The sequence below is a fragment of the Panthera leo genome, chromosome B1, assembly GCF_018350215.1.
Source record: "Panthera leo isolate Ple1 chromosome B1, P.leo_Ple1_pat1.1, whole genome shotgun sequence".
NCBI classification, from domain to species: domain Eukaryota; kingdom Metazoa; phylum Chordata; class Mammalia; order Carnivora; family Felidae; genus Panthera; species Panthera leo.
The window spans coordinates 38,699,488-38,712,003 of record NC_056682.1 but is presented as its reverse complement, the minus strand read 5'-3'; the positions used below and the strand labels follow the sequence as shown (position 1 = coordinate 38,712,003).

General features: G+C 37.1%; 1 protein-coding gene across 5 annotated transcripts in view; it reads left to right on the top strand.

Moving 5' to 3' along the window:
* PSD3 (pleckstrin and Sec7 domain containing 3) overlaps positions 1-12,516 on the top strand; it is a 727,438-nt gene that overhangs the window by 362,867 nt on the left and 352,055 nt on the right. For 4 of the 5 annotated variants that reach the window (XM_042934671.1, XM_042934669.1, XM_042934672.1 and 1 more), the window contains one exon: positions 12,230-12,424. In XM_042934671.1, coding sequence (XP_042790605.1) covers positions 12,230-12,424 — 195 coding nt within the window. Of the gene's footprint in view, positions 1-6,193; positions 6,344-12,229; positions 12,425-12,516 lie in introns of those variants that run through there. The other variant, XM_042934674.1, reaches the window with a different exon arrangement.

The window sequence follows — 12,516 nt, the reverse complement described above, 5'->3', positions numbered from 1 at the left end:
AGTTGCTCCTTTTATTTCCTTTTGTCAGGATAGAGAGTGATATGGTGTCATTAGAGATTTTTAATGCCGTATCACGGCAGTGAAGTAACATAGCCAAAAGCTGTATCTCATGAAAGATGTACACCTAGAATATACAGTGACATTTTAATAGCATTCTAGGAAAACAAGTTAGTCCATCTGTGAATGATTCACTCTTCTTTCTTGTCCACTGGAATTGGGATTCATGGATTCATTCACTGAAGCTTCTGTGCAAATACTGAACATGTAAATGTTTTTACATCATTTTTCTCCTTATTTATCAAGCTAGACATCTAGTAATAGTTGATTTGCACATGATTCACCTCAAGTTTTTATGATGTAGTTGTATTAAAATTGACTTGTTAATATTTCTGCAAAATTACATTCTCATTTGAGAGCTGACCCAGAAAAGCTGCAGTTTAATATGGAAAATCAAAACAAAGCAAAATCTCAAAAGGCATAAAGGCAAAAAGCAAAAAAAAAAAAGCAAAAAACAAACCAAAAAAAACCAACAAAATAAACCTGCACCATCTGGATCATGCCCCCAGAGGAGTTCAAGGCTCCAGAATAGTAAAGGTTCCAATTATTTATTGTAAATAAGCAAATTGGTAAATTTGATCAGTTTCTGTACCACTGCCTTGTACGTTGGGGCCCTTGTATGGAATACTGAATGCAGGACTGAGTGAAATGAATGAAGTTTAAAAAGTATCCTAAGGAGGCAGAACTTCTTGGTGACACTTATTACAATTCTTCAGTTTTAGAAACTGAATTATGTTCTCCATGCTGAACAGAGAAATAGCCATTAGGAGTTTCTATAGTTAGATTTTGTTTATGGTTCTCTTATAAAGTTCCTGAAGTCATATATAAATGCAGTCCCATCTAGAGAGATGTATTCTATGTAAGTGTCAAAAATTTGAGGCAGTTTTCTTTAGAGATGTCAAGGATTAATTTCTACTCAGAGCTAATGAACATTTGTATACAATACAAATAGCAGTTTACATTTAATAAAATACTGCCTGATGTAATTATCTCATGTGATCATCCAAATAACTAAATAATAATTTTAAGGATGTAGGGAGAAGTAGTGATGCTCTGGTGATGGCAGCTAACATTTATGGTTTACTCTGTGCCAACCATGCATCTACTCATTTAATCTTCACAACACCTTGGGGAGTTGGTATTGTTAATCTCCATTTCATAGATGAAAAAACTGAGGCTCACAGAGAATCATGAGTTTACTATCAACTCTGGTGAGTGATAGAACCATTGTTTGAACCTCGGCCATCTAACTAACTGGAGATTTTGGCAAATACTTGCTTTTAGCATCTTCTAAATAAATAATTGTTACTGACTGGCAAACTAAGCACTTGCATGTAGAATCTCATTAATAAATGAAAGGAGACCTCTTAATTCTTTTGCTGTAGTGTAATTGTGCTCAAATGAATACACTGTTAGACATATTTCTTTGTTGGCACATTTCTGGGTTTTTTGGTCAGATGAGATATTACAGCCTTTCACCAGGTGACCCCATCCACATTGATGGAGGTAACTGCTATGCCTGTATTGAGTTCCCACAGGTAATGGATGATTGCTGTGGCTACTAGATAGGTCTGCCTGGATGTCCTATAGACACCTTATATTACTGCATCTTCAAACCAAACTCAACGCTCTTTTCTCTTTCTGTCTCCTGTTTCTGCATGTGCATGTGTGTGTGCGCTCTTGCACTCATTACCTCTTCTTCCTCTTGTATTTGTTATCTTGGTTGGTGGCCAACATATTCTGCTCAGGTTCTAAGTAGAGTTAGCCTTCTGCTCTCTGAACACAACTCCATACACATTCCAAATCACTATTATGTTCTTTCATTTTACTTTCTAAATCTCATTCAGAGCAGGTGTTTTTTAATATTTGTATGAATTATCTTTCAATTTCAGGTTCTTGTCTCTTAGCTAGAGTATTTTGATAACTTTCCTAGCTGGTCTCTCTGCCTTCAGTTTTGTCTCCCTACAGTTATTCCCCCATGTTACAAAGAAAATTGATCTGATCAAAATCCACATCTCTCCATTTCCCCTCTTCAGACCTATAGTGCTTTTTCATGGGTTACAGTGGTGGCTAAAAATCCTGATATCACATCAGAGTCATCTTGGAGCTTAAAAAGAAAATGCTAAGCCCCCCCTCAGGCCAACAGTCTGAAAATTCCCTGGAGTAGGGCCCAGGCACATGTCTTTTGTGAAAGTATTACATATGCCATATTCCCATATCTCCTTGGATATCTAATGGAGACCTCAAAGTTAATATGTCTAAAATGGAACTTCTTTCTCTTTTTTTTAAATTTTATTTATTTTTTAAAATTTACATCCAAATTAGCATATAGTGCAACAATGATTTCAGGAGTAGATTCCTTAGTGCCCCTTACCCATTTAACCCATCCCCCCCTCCTACAACCCCTCCAGTAACCCTCAGTTTGTTCTCCATATTTATGAGTCTCTTCTGTTTTGTTCCCCTCCCTGTTTTTATATTATTTTTGTTTCCCTTCCCTCATGTGGAACTTCTTTCTCTTAAACCTGTGCCAACTTTGGTCTTCCCTATGTTAATTGATGACACCTCCACCCTTCAATTTGCTCACACTTCCCATGACCACCTTATGAATAAAAATGGCTGCTTGGGTGGCTCAGTCTATCATCCAACTCTTGATTTCAGCTCAGGTCATGATATCACAGTTTGTGAGTTGGAGCCCATGTCTGGCTCCTCGCTGACAGCACACAGCATGCTTGGGATTCTCTCTCTCTCTCTCTCTCTCTCTCTCTGCCATCCTCCTCCCCTCTCTCTCAAAATAAATAAATAAACTTAAATATATCTATCTATATCTATACCTATATCTATATCTATATCTATATCTATATCTATATCTATATCTATCTGTATCTATATCTATTATCTACCCCTTTCCTCAAACTAAGATTTTTGATCTCTCTTTCTTTGTTCTATTATTTTTCCATAGCAATTATTACCTTCTAACATACTATATATATATATGTAATTTTTTTCATTTATTATGTTTGTTTATTTTTATCTCCCCTGGGGTTTTCTACCATATTTGTTGAATCAGCAAAAACAAACCAGAAAATGCCTAATAGTAGCAAAATTATAGTAGTAAAGGATATAAAGTACTTGGGTACTAGAGTACTATTGTTCGTGTCCAGGTCTGTGCCTCAGTTTCCATCTGGAAAATGGGTGTACTACTGCCTACTTTATAAGGTTATTGAGGATTAGAGATGGTTTCTAGGATTACTAGACAGTTTCTAGTAAGCACTTATCTCAGTGGCTGGCACAAAGTAAGTGCTTAATCAGTGTTAGATGCTGCAAGGTGAGTGTGTACCATGGAGGTGTTGTAGCTGTTCTGAATAATTTCTCATTTACATTTCCTCCAAGATTAGATTATGTGCTACCTCTGCAATGCCTGAAAAATAAATGTCCTGCATGATGATGGCCAAGAAGAATTCCTTTCCTTTCGTTTCCTTTCGTTTCCTTTCCTTTCTTTTCGTTTCCTTTCGTTTCCTTTCGTTTCCTTTCGTTTCCTTTCCTTTCCTTTCCTTTCCTTTCCTTTCCTTTTTTTTTAACATTTATTTTTGAGAGACAGAGAGAGACAGAACACGAGCAGGGGAGGAGCAGAGAGAGAGACACAGAATCCAAAGCAGGCTCCAGTCTCCAAGCTGTCAGCACAGAGCCTGATGCAGGGCTGGAACCCAGAAACTGTGAGATCAAGACCTAAGCTGAAGTCGGATGCTCAACTGACTGAGCCATGCAGGCACCCCTCCTTTTCTTTCTTAAAGGCAATTTAGACTTCAGGATTTTATGTGTACCTTGCTTATGACTTATTTAGAACTCTTTTTGACTGACGTTCATTCTGGCCAGGAAAGCTCTGCATTTGTACCAGCTTTCCTGAGTTTGTTGGTTCCAGGCCTTTGCCATCTGTATTTTCAGCCTGAAGAATGGTGCCAGGGTCGTATTGCTCCCTCTGGCCCTTTCATTCTGCTTGCTACTGGAGTCATTTCTTTCCTCTCTTTGGGATTCTTCTGACTGGCCTTTACCCAGCTTATATAGTATAAAATTTGAACTAGGTGGCTGTTTGTTGTTGTTTTCTATGCACAATTCCCTAGGTATACTTTATAAATGGAGGCGGGAAATGCTTTGACACCTTAGCCTAGTTTAGTTTTTTAATCCTAGTTATATTCAATAAAAGTTTAAAGAATTTTTAAAAATTTAAATTCAAAGTAAATATGAAATCAGGCAACATAACTGGTACCCTCTGCTGACATCAGTGCCTCTAGAACATTTCAGGATTGGTCATAATGAGTTAGAAAGTTAGTGCTACATGTCATTGATAGTATAGCATAGAGGATAGTGGGGGCAGTGGGCACAGGTAGTTGCTCAATTCTTGGATCCTTCTAACAGATGGCTATTGAATAACTTCAACCTATTCTTGTGATGGGATACAAAGTGAAATTCAGGATTGTAGTAGGTGAGAGAGATGGGACTTTTAAAAGCAGAGCTAGAATAAAGGTAATTTATCAGGCTGAGACTGCTGCAGGGGTGAGTTGGAGTAGGATTCTTGAAAAAGTTATTTCACCTGGGCTCTTGTAGAATCAGTAAGAATTTGCAGAATGGGGCACCCCAGAATTTTAGGGTAGGATAACAAGAAGGCACAGCTAATATTCTTGTGTGGCCCAAGCATGAAGAAAATGGTAGATCATAAATCTAAATAAGCAGTTGGGGGTCAGCTTGTGAATGTTCTTATTTTGTCATGGAACCAGGCTGGATTGCTGGCAGAAAAATCAAGCGGCACTTGGAGATCTTGGTGAATCGGAGTTTTATTTTACACCAGCAGGCTCAGAGGAGATCCCTCTCCAGAGGTCTAAGTCCCGAACACAAGAATGGGGGACAATTTATCGTCTGTTACTTCCGCATTATGCATTAGTAGTAATTTGGCACACAGGGCAAACAGGGTAGGAAGAAGAACCTGGAAGAGGAGTCTCTCAGCTAGAGACTAGAGCTTATGTTAGTCCCGTCAGCCATCTTATGGTGCATAACTTTACTTATTTTCCCCACAATCTGACATGCTACAGAATATAGATTTTTATCTTGTGTAGGATTTGTATAAAGGAGACATATTATTACAGCTTTGGTGGCAGTATGCAGGCTGGTAAAGTATGCAGAGAAAAGAGGGTTTTCCTTTTGCATTTAGAGGACATTAGAGAAAATCAGTAGATCATAGGCAACTGGAAGAAGGTCTTGATGAAACTGTAGAACAATAGTAAGAATAAAAATTAAATCACATAAGTAAGTCAAAATATTCTCATAAGGAATCTGATTGTGAAACACACTACCAGTTGATAGAGAACACCATTATTGGAAGTCTTCAAATAATTTTAGAACAAACATTTTAGAAGATAGCGTTACTAGGTAAATCTAGGTAAAATATAGGATGGCCAGTTAAATTTGAATTTCAGATAAACATTCAATGATTTTTTTAGGTCCCCTGTGATGTCCCTGTATGTCCCATGCTGTATTTGAGATACACTGAAAAACTATTTTTTTGTTTTATGAAAATCAGATTTAAGTGGGTATTTTTTTTTTTTTTTTTAGGAAATGTGGCAATCATAGTATGATAAAAAGGTTATGAGAATGCCTGGTGATCAGACTCAATGATCTGATCATTCTTTTGATGATATCACATTTGTTTGGAGGTATGAGGTACAGGCCCCAGTGAAGCATTTTCTAGAACACAGTGAGAACCTTTTGGGAAGTTTTTTCTACATTTAAGTGACTATTAGGGATTTCACCTTATGAGATTATAAAGTTACTTGATCAAGAAGAAAAAAGAAGCTAGCAAGAAAAGGAAAATTCAAACTACTGAAAGCATCTAATATTCAACAGGCTAGGTGGACAATGTCTTCTTTATCCTAGGAAAAAAAATGGGTGTTATTCCTGCTGAGAGGCATCATCCAGTTTGCTTTATCAAGTATGAACAAGGCTGGGCTGCCATTGTTGTTTCTGCTGTTGATATACAGTGGCCCCTGTGTTCTGGTTCCTGTTTTTATTGGGGTTGTAAAATCATTACACAAACCCCAACAGCAAGCACTCTGCCAAGAAGATGAGGTCATAATAATATGACCTCATAGGGAGCTAGTTCCTTAGAAGCCCTAGTGGACCAGCAGACACTGGAATTGTGGAACAAAGAGTGCTGGGAAGGGGCTTATAAGATTAAGTATGGCCCAGGCATGCTAGGCTCTGGGATGGGTTCTTTTTGGTGTCTGTCTGATTGCTGGTGAGTATGTATTGCCATTGTATTGCTAGGCTTCTGACTTAAAAGAAGCAGTCTCTGTTCTTGTTCAAATAATCTCATAAATTGTGAAATGGGGCAGAATGAAACCACCTAGGAATGGAGGTATTTATCTTCACTTTATTCCTCATTTCTTTTTTACTAAAGGTTTTTTCAAGAAGATCCAGAAAAGTCTGACTTGTACAGATTTGAAAATTACCTCCTTTTGTGAATGTGGGGGAAATGCGGTGATATAGATTGGGACAGGCAAGAGAGCAGAAAGAGGAAGCAAACATGAGGAATGAAAAATAAGAAATAGGAATGACTTTGACCACTACATTTTAAAAAATATATGTTCATTGGGATAAGTCTCTTATATCTGAAGAAAATCTTTGTAGTACTGTACATGTAGTATAATTATACTCTTTACATAGAGTGATTAAATATATGCCATGAATTTGTCATGGAAAAGAATAAGTAGCAGTTTAATTGAAAAGAAAATTCTTTGACACTTGTTTCTTTTTTTCACGCGATAGTTAATATATAGAGTAAGAGAATGCATGAGAACACAACTCCAGGGATTTTCTTTTATAATTATAAAAAAATTACTTGATTGAAACTAAAACAGTTCTTAGAATAAATATTTTACATTTCTACCACTTATGTGGGAAAACACAAAATGTAAGTTGCCCTTTAAAAGAATTTTCTAATATGAGTTTACTGATTATAGGTTTGCTGTATATAATTAAACATTCAGCTTTCTGATAGGATAAATTTTATAAAAGTGGGTGGTAACTCTGTAGAGGAAGGTTTAGGATGAAAAAATACTTAAATGTACTTGCATGAGGATTTCATCATAATGTAGCAGTTTATTTTAATTGGCATCTACTTCTGTTGGAAAACTGTTTAAGGTGGCTAATTGTTTAAAGAAGCATTATCAAACATCTTAGTTTGCCTAGAGCAATTCCAGTTTGTGTGTTGTCCTGGCATTGACTGTGGTTTAACATTTTAGTTTGACTTTAAAAAATGAAGTCAGTCTGGGTTTGATAAGCTTCCACTTGGTACTTGTAGCTTCTCTGCAGTTTCCTCTGGAATGTGTGAAGTTGAAATGTGCATTGAACAGAATTTTTGATGAGTTTTTGGGATGATGGTGGGGTTCGTGGGGTTCGTAACTGATGGCCAAGAAAGAATTCTTGAAGACATCTTTGGTGCAAAAAAGGTAATTTAATTAAAGTAAGGGACAGGACCCCTGGGCAGGAAGAGCTTCCAGAGACCACGAGGACAGACTGGTTATATAATTGGGAGTTGAGGGGAGGTAAAAATCAAGTGGAACTTTCCAAGAGCTTTTCATATTAAAGAAGCCTCACAGGGTACTGGAGGCCTCGCTATTGGCAAGCTAAGGTTGTTTTTCCCTCAACAAAGCATTAACAATAAGACATTGGGAGCTCCTGGAGAAATGTTTTACTCTGCTAGCCTCAAGTAGTTGTCAGTGGGCTTCAGGTTATAAGGAAATTTAGTTTTATCTGCCATTTCCTTCTGCCTTTGTTTCCCACATCACTATGGAGAGGTGATGTTGGGGCTCCAGGAAACTGAGTGAATCTATAGGTTTCTGGAGATTAGGCTGTTGATAAGACTGACTTTTTCTTGTAATTTACTAAGATATTTGTAAATTGATGGAGACCCATGTCCTGCATGACTGTGATCTCTATCAGTTAACCATTTACTTTTCCCCTTTTCCTTTGTTCTTGGGCAGCCAGGAGTGCCTAAGGAATAGTAAACATACCCCACCTGGGAGTAGGGAGTATTTGGGCCTGTCAGTTTGCCTTATGCTCCCTCATCATTTTCACATAGTTGAGTCTAAAAGACAAAGTGGGATAACCTCTCTCTTTTCCCTCCCCATATCACTGACTTTCATGGACGGCATGTGGAAGACTTGCTGATAAGGGAGCTTGGAGAGGAGTTGCAAGGGGCATTGAATTCCCTCAGGTCTGTCAGTGGTTGGGGAGGTCTGGGACTGCACAGCCCTTGGGAGCTACTTGGTGTGCAGTGGCTGGAACTGCCTTTGAGTGATAGTGAACATGAATCTGTGAGGCTGCCACTTAGCTAGTTGGTAGTAGGAAATGGGATATTGTAAGTTAGGTAGAATAAGTGACAAAAATAGAGATTGAGCAATTTTGCTTAAAAATCTATTCATTTTTGCTATAATGATTTTTGTCATTTATTGTATGCTGTAAGTTTACAACTAATTTTTTATTGGCAATGACTCTTTCAAACTTCGTAACAATTATAATTACGTATTTAATGATTTTATTATCCCTGTTCCTTCTTCAGAGTGTCCTGATTTAGACAATAAATGGTTACTTATAAATTCAGGCTAAGTTAAAGAACTATGGGATAGAGCAAAAACACACAAAATTAGGCCTGTGAGCCTGTTCAGCCTAGCCTAGAATGGCTTTTAAGTTTTGAAAGGTTGAAGGAAAAAAAGAAAAAAACAACAAAAAGAAAGAAGCATGTATGACAGAAACGTTATGAGGCCTTGTCTGAAATATTTACTGTCTGGTTCATTACAGAAAAATTCTGACTGTGTCTGGTTTAGGGTCTGTGGTAAGTACATTGGAAGGCTACGTAAGCATAGTTGTTTATCATTAACACATCTTTGCCTATTTTCCAAGTTAAAGTGAGGATTTGGAAGTTACTATATTCTTGTTGGTTTAGTGTTACAAATGCATTATGTAGCATTCTATAGCCAGGTTCTAATTTGTGACCCCTTTCTAGAGCAGAGGTTCTTACAGTGTGGTCAGTGGGGCTTATTGTGACTCTTTCAGGAGGTTAATGAGGTCAAAGCTATTTTATAATAGGAGTACAGCATTATTTTCCTTTTTCACTATATTGATATTTACACTGATGGTACAAAAACAATGGAGGGGGCTTTAGCACAAATCAAGGTGTAGCAGTGAGTCACACACAGAGAGTCTGGACACCCAGGCTTTTCTTTCTAGGAAGCAGCTTTATTGATGCCAGCATGGGCTCAATGGGCTAAGACCCAAAAGGCTGAGCCCCAAGTGCAGTGGGGGGTTGCTTTTTGTACAAGTTTTGCTCCTTTCTTTCCCATATATGGTAAAATACAGTCTGCATGGGCGGTCTATGCTACAGAGTCTTGAGGAATGTCAACCACACACACACATAGCCAGGTTGCCTTTCCTAGTCTTGAGGTTTTCACCACATTCCTTAGGGAGGGCCTCTAACACAAAGGTAGTGGCACCAAACTTTCCAAGTTGTTATTATATTCTTCATTACCATGTACTCAAAGAAACAAAACTCACCTAAAAATTCCTTTATAAAGCAGTACAAAATAATTACATTTTAACCTTTTTGTACATACCTTTTTTGTTTGTTTCAAGTTTTTATTTAAATTCTAGTTAACATATAGTGTAGTAATGGTTTCAGGAGTAGAACTTAGTGATTCATCACTTACATATAACACCCAGTGCTCATCACAAGTGCCCTCCTTAATCCCCATCACCTAAGGCCATCCCCCTATCTGCCTCCCTTACAGCAACCCTCAGTTTGTTCTCTATAGTTAAGAGTTTGTTTTTTGGTTTGCCTCCCTTTCTTTTTTTTCTTTTATGTTCATCTATTTTGTTTCTTAAATTCCACATATGAGTGAAATCTTATGGGATTTGTCTTTCTCAGACTGACTTATTTCACTTTAGCATAATACACTCCATCCATACCATTGCATACAGCAAGGTTTCATTCTTTTTGATGGCTGAGTAATATTCCACTCTATATACATACCACATCTTATTTATCCATTCATCAGTCAATGGACATTTGGGCTCGTTCCATAATTTGGCTGTTGATAATGTTGTTATAAACACTGGATGCGTGTGCCCTATCAAATCAGTATTTTTTTATCCTTTGGGTAGGTACCTAGTGGTGCAATTGATGGGTTGTAGTGTAGTTCTATTTTTTCCAGAGTGGCTGCACGAATTTGCATTCCCACTAACAGTGCAAGAGGGTTCCCCTTGCCCCATATCTTTGTCAACATCTGTTGTTTCCTGTGCTGTTAATTTTAGCCATTCCTTTTTATTTTCACGTGTGATGAAATGGAAAATATGCATAAAGCACTTCTTCTCCTGATGGTGTTCCTTCGGACAGCCTTACATGTAATTAAGTTGTGAGTTACAAACTAGTTGCTTTTTGTGAAATGCCAGTTTTCCTTCAAAGTGTAACTGAAAAACTATGATTATTGGCAAACATTTTCTCAAAAATTGATAGAGTGAGTCTATTAATACTTTAAGAAAACTACTGACTATATTTGTTGCCAACAATACAATTTGAGCTTTCAGTCAAAAATTAGAATTTTGGAATATTTCTGTCTGCCACCAAAACTTTGATATCTTTTCAATACTTGAAGACTTTTCTGAAGATAATCATGGCGTTTAATAAATGTAACTTTTAAAACTATTATATAGTGAAATGTGTAACATATTTTGCAAATGACCAATGTATGATGCAGAATCATGCCTGGGTAAAAGATCCATTTAAAGTGTAAGACAGGGGCACCTGGCTGGCTCAATCACTGGAGCATGTGACTTTTGATCTTGGAGTCATGAGTTTGAGCCCCATGTTGAGTGTAGAGATTACTTAAAAATAAAATCGTAAGAAAAAGTAAAGTGTAAGACAAATTTTAATGTGAGTACAAAAGGTTAATTGATACTTTATTGCAACTAACATTTAAGAAACTATCCCTTGTTTTATTTTGGTGTCCTATAAAAAAAATAATAAAATTATCTGTAAAAGATTAAAATACTTCTTATTTTTCCAACTAATAAGCTGGATTTTCTTTCTTTTTTTTTAAGGTTTATTTATTTATTTTGAGAGAGAGTCAGCATGAGAGAGCAGGGGAGGGGCAGAGAGAGAGACAGAGGGAGAGGGAGAGAGAGAGAGAGAGATTCTCAAGCAGGCTCTACACTGCCAGCACAGAGCCCAGTGCAGGGCTTAATATCATGAACCAGGAGATCATGACCTAAGCCAAAATCTAGAGTTGGATGCTTAATCAACTGAGCCACCCAGGTATCCCTGGATTTTCTTAATATATTTCAACCAAAACAATATTATTGTTTACAAATTAAATATAGAAGTGGCAGTGAGAATCCAGCTGTCTTCTAGTAAGCCAACTATGAAAGAAATATGTAAAAAATCGAAATAATTATTGCTTTTCTCATTAAATTTTATGTTATTATTTTGGAAAATTATTTTTAATAAAATATTTATATCCTTGAAATGGGTTTATTATTATTTTTTTTTACATTTTTTTTAATGTTTATTTATTTTGACAGAGAGAGAGAGAGAGAGAGAGACAGAGCATGAGTGGGGGAGGGGCAGAGAGTGAGGGAGACACAGAATCCGAAGCAGGCTCCAGGCTGTGAGCTGCCAGCACAGAGCCCGACGTGGGGCTTGAACTCACAGACCGTGAGATCATGACCTGAGTCGAAGTCAGATGCTCAACCGACTGAGCCACCCAGGCATGCCATGAAATGGGTTTATTATTTTTAAGTGAATTAATATTTGAAAATTTTCCTTTTAAATTACTTATACAGTGAATATCAATAGATACAACTCACAGAAACATGAAGGTAGCTAGAGTCCTCTGTATTTTTAAAAAGGTAAAGGTCCTAACTGCTCATAAGGGGTTTAAGCAATCACTTCTTTAGTACATTGAAATATATTGCTGTAAATAGTTTTATGAATAATTAAGCCTAAAACTATCCCATTTAAAAGTTTTTCATTTATTGCTACAATATGATAATTTTATCAGCTCTTTTCCTTTTTTTGTCACATAAGAAAAATCTTTTTAATTTTTTTCTTCTTTATCAATTCTCACAGCAATGCTGGGGTAAAAACAGCACTACTAGAGACTCATTCTGAGATGGGGAGCACTGAAATTCTGGAAAAGGAGACCTCAGAAAGTCTCAGTAATGGTACCAGCAGCAACATAGAAGCAGCCAAAAGGTTGGCCAAACGCCTTTATCAACTAGACAGATTCAAAAGATCAGATGTCGCAAAGCACCTAGGCAAGAAGTACGTTCTGTACCAAGGCTGGTGTCTGAATGTGTCCGTGTGTGTTGTCTTGTTTAATAGCTTCAACTTTAATAACAGAGTCTATCCTGTTT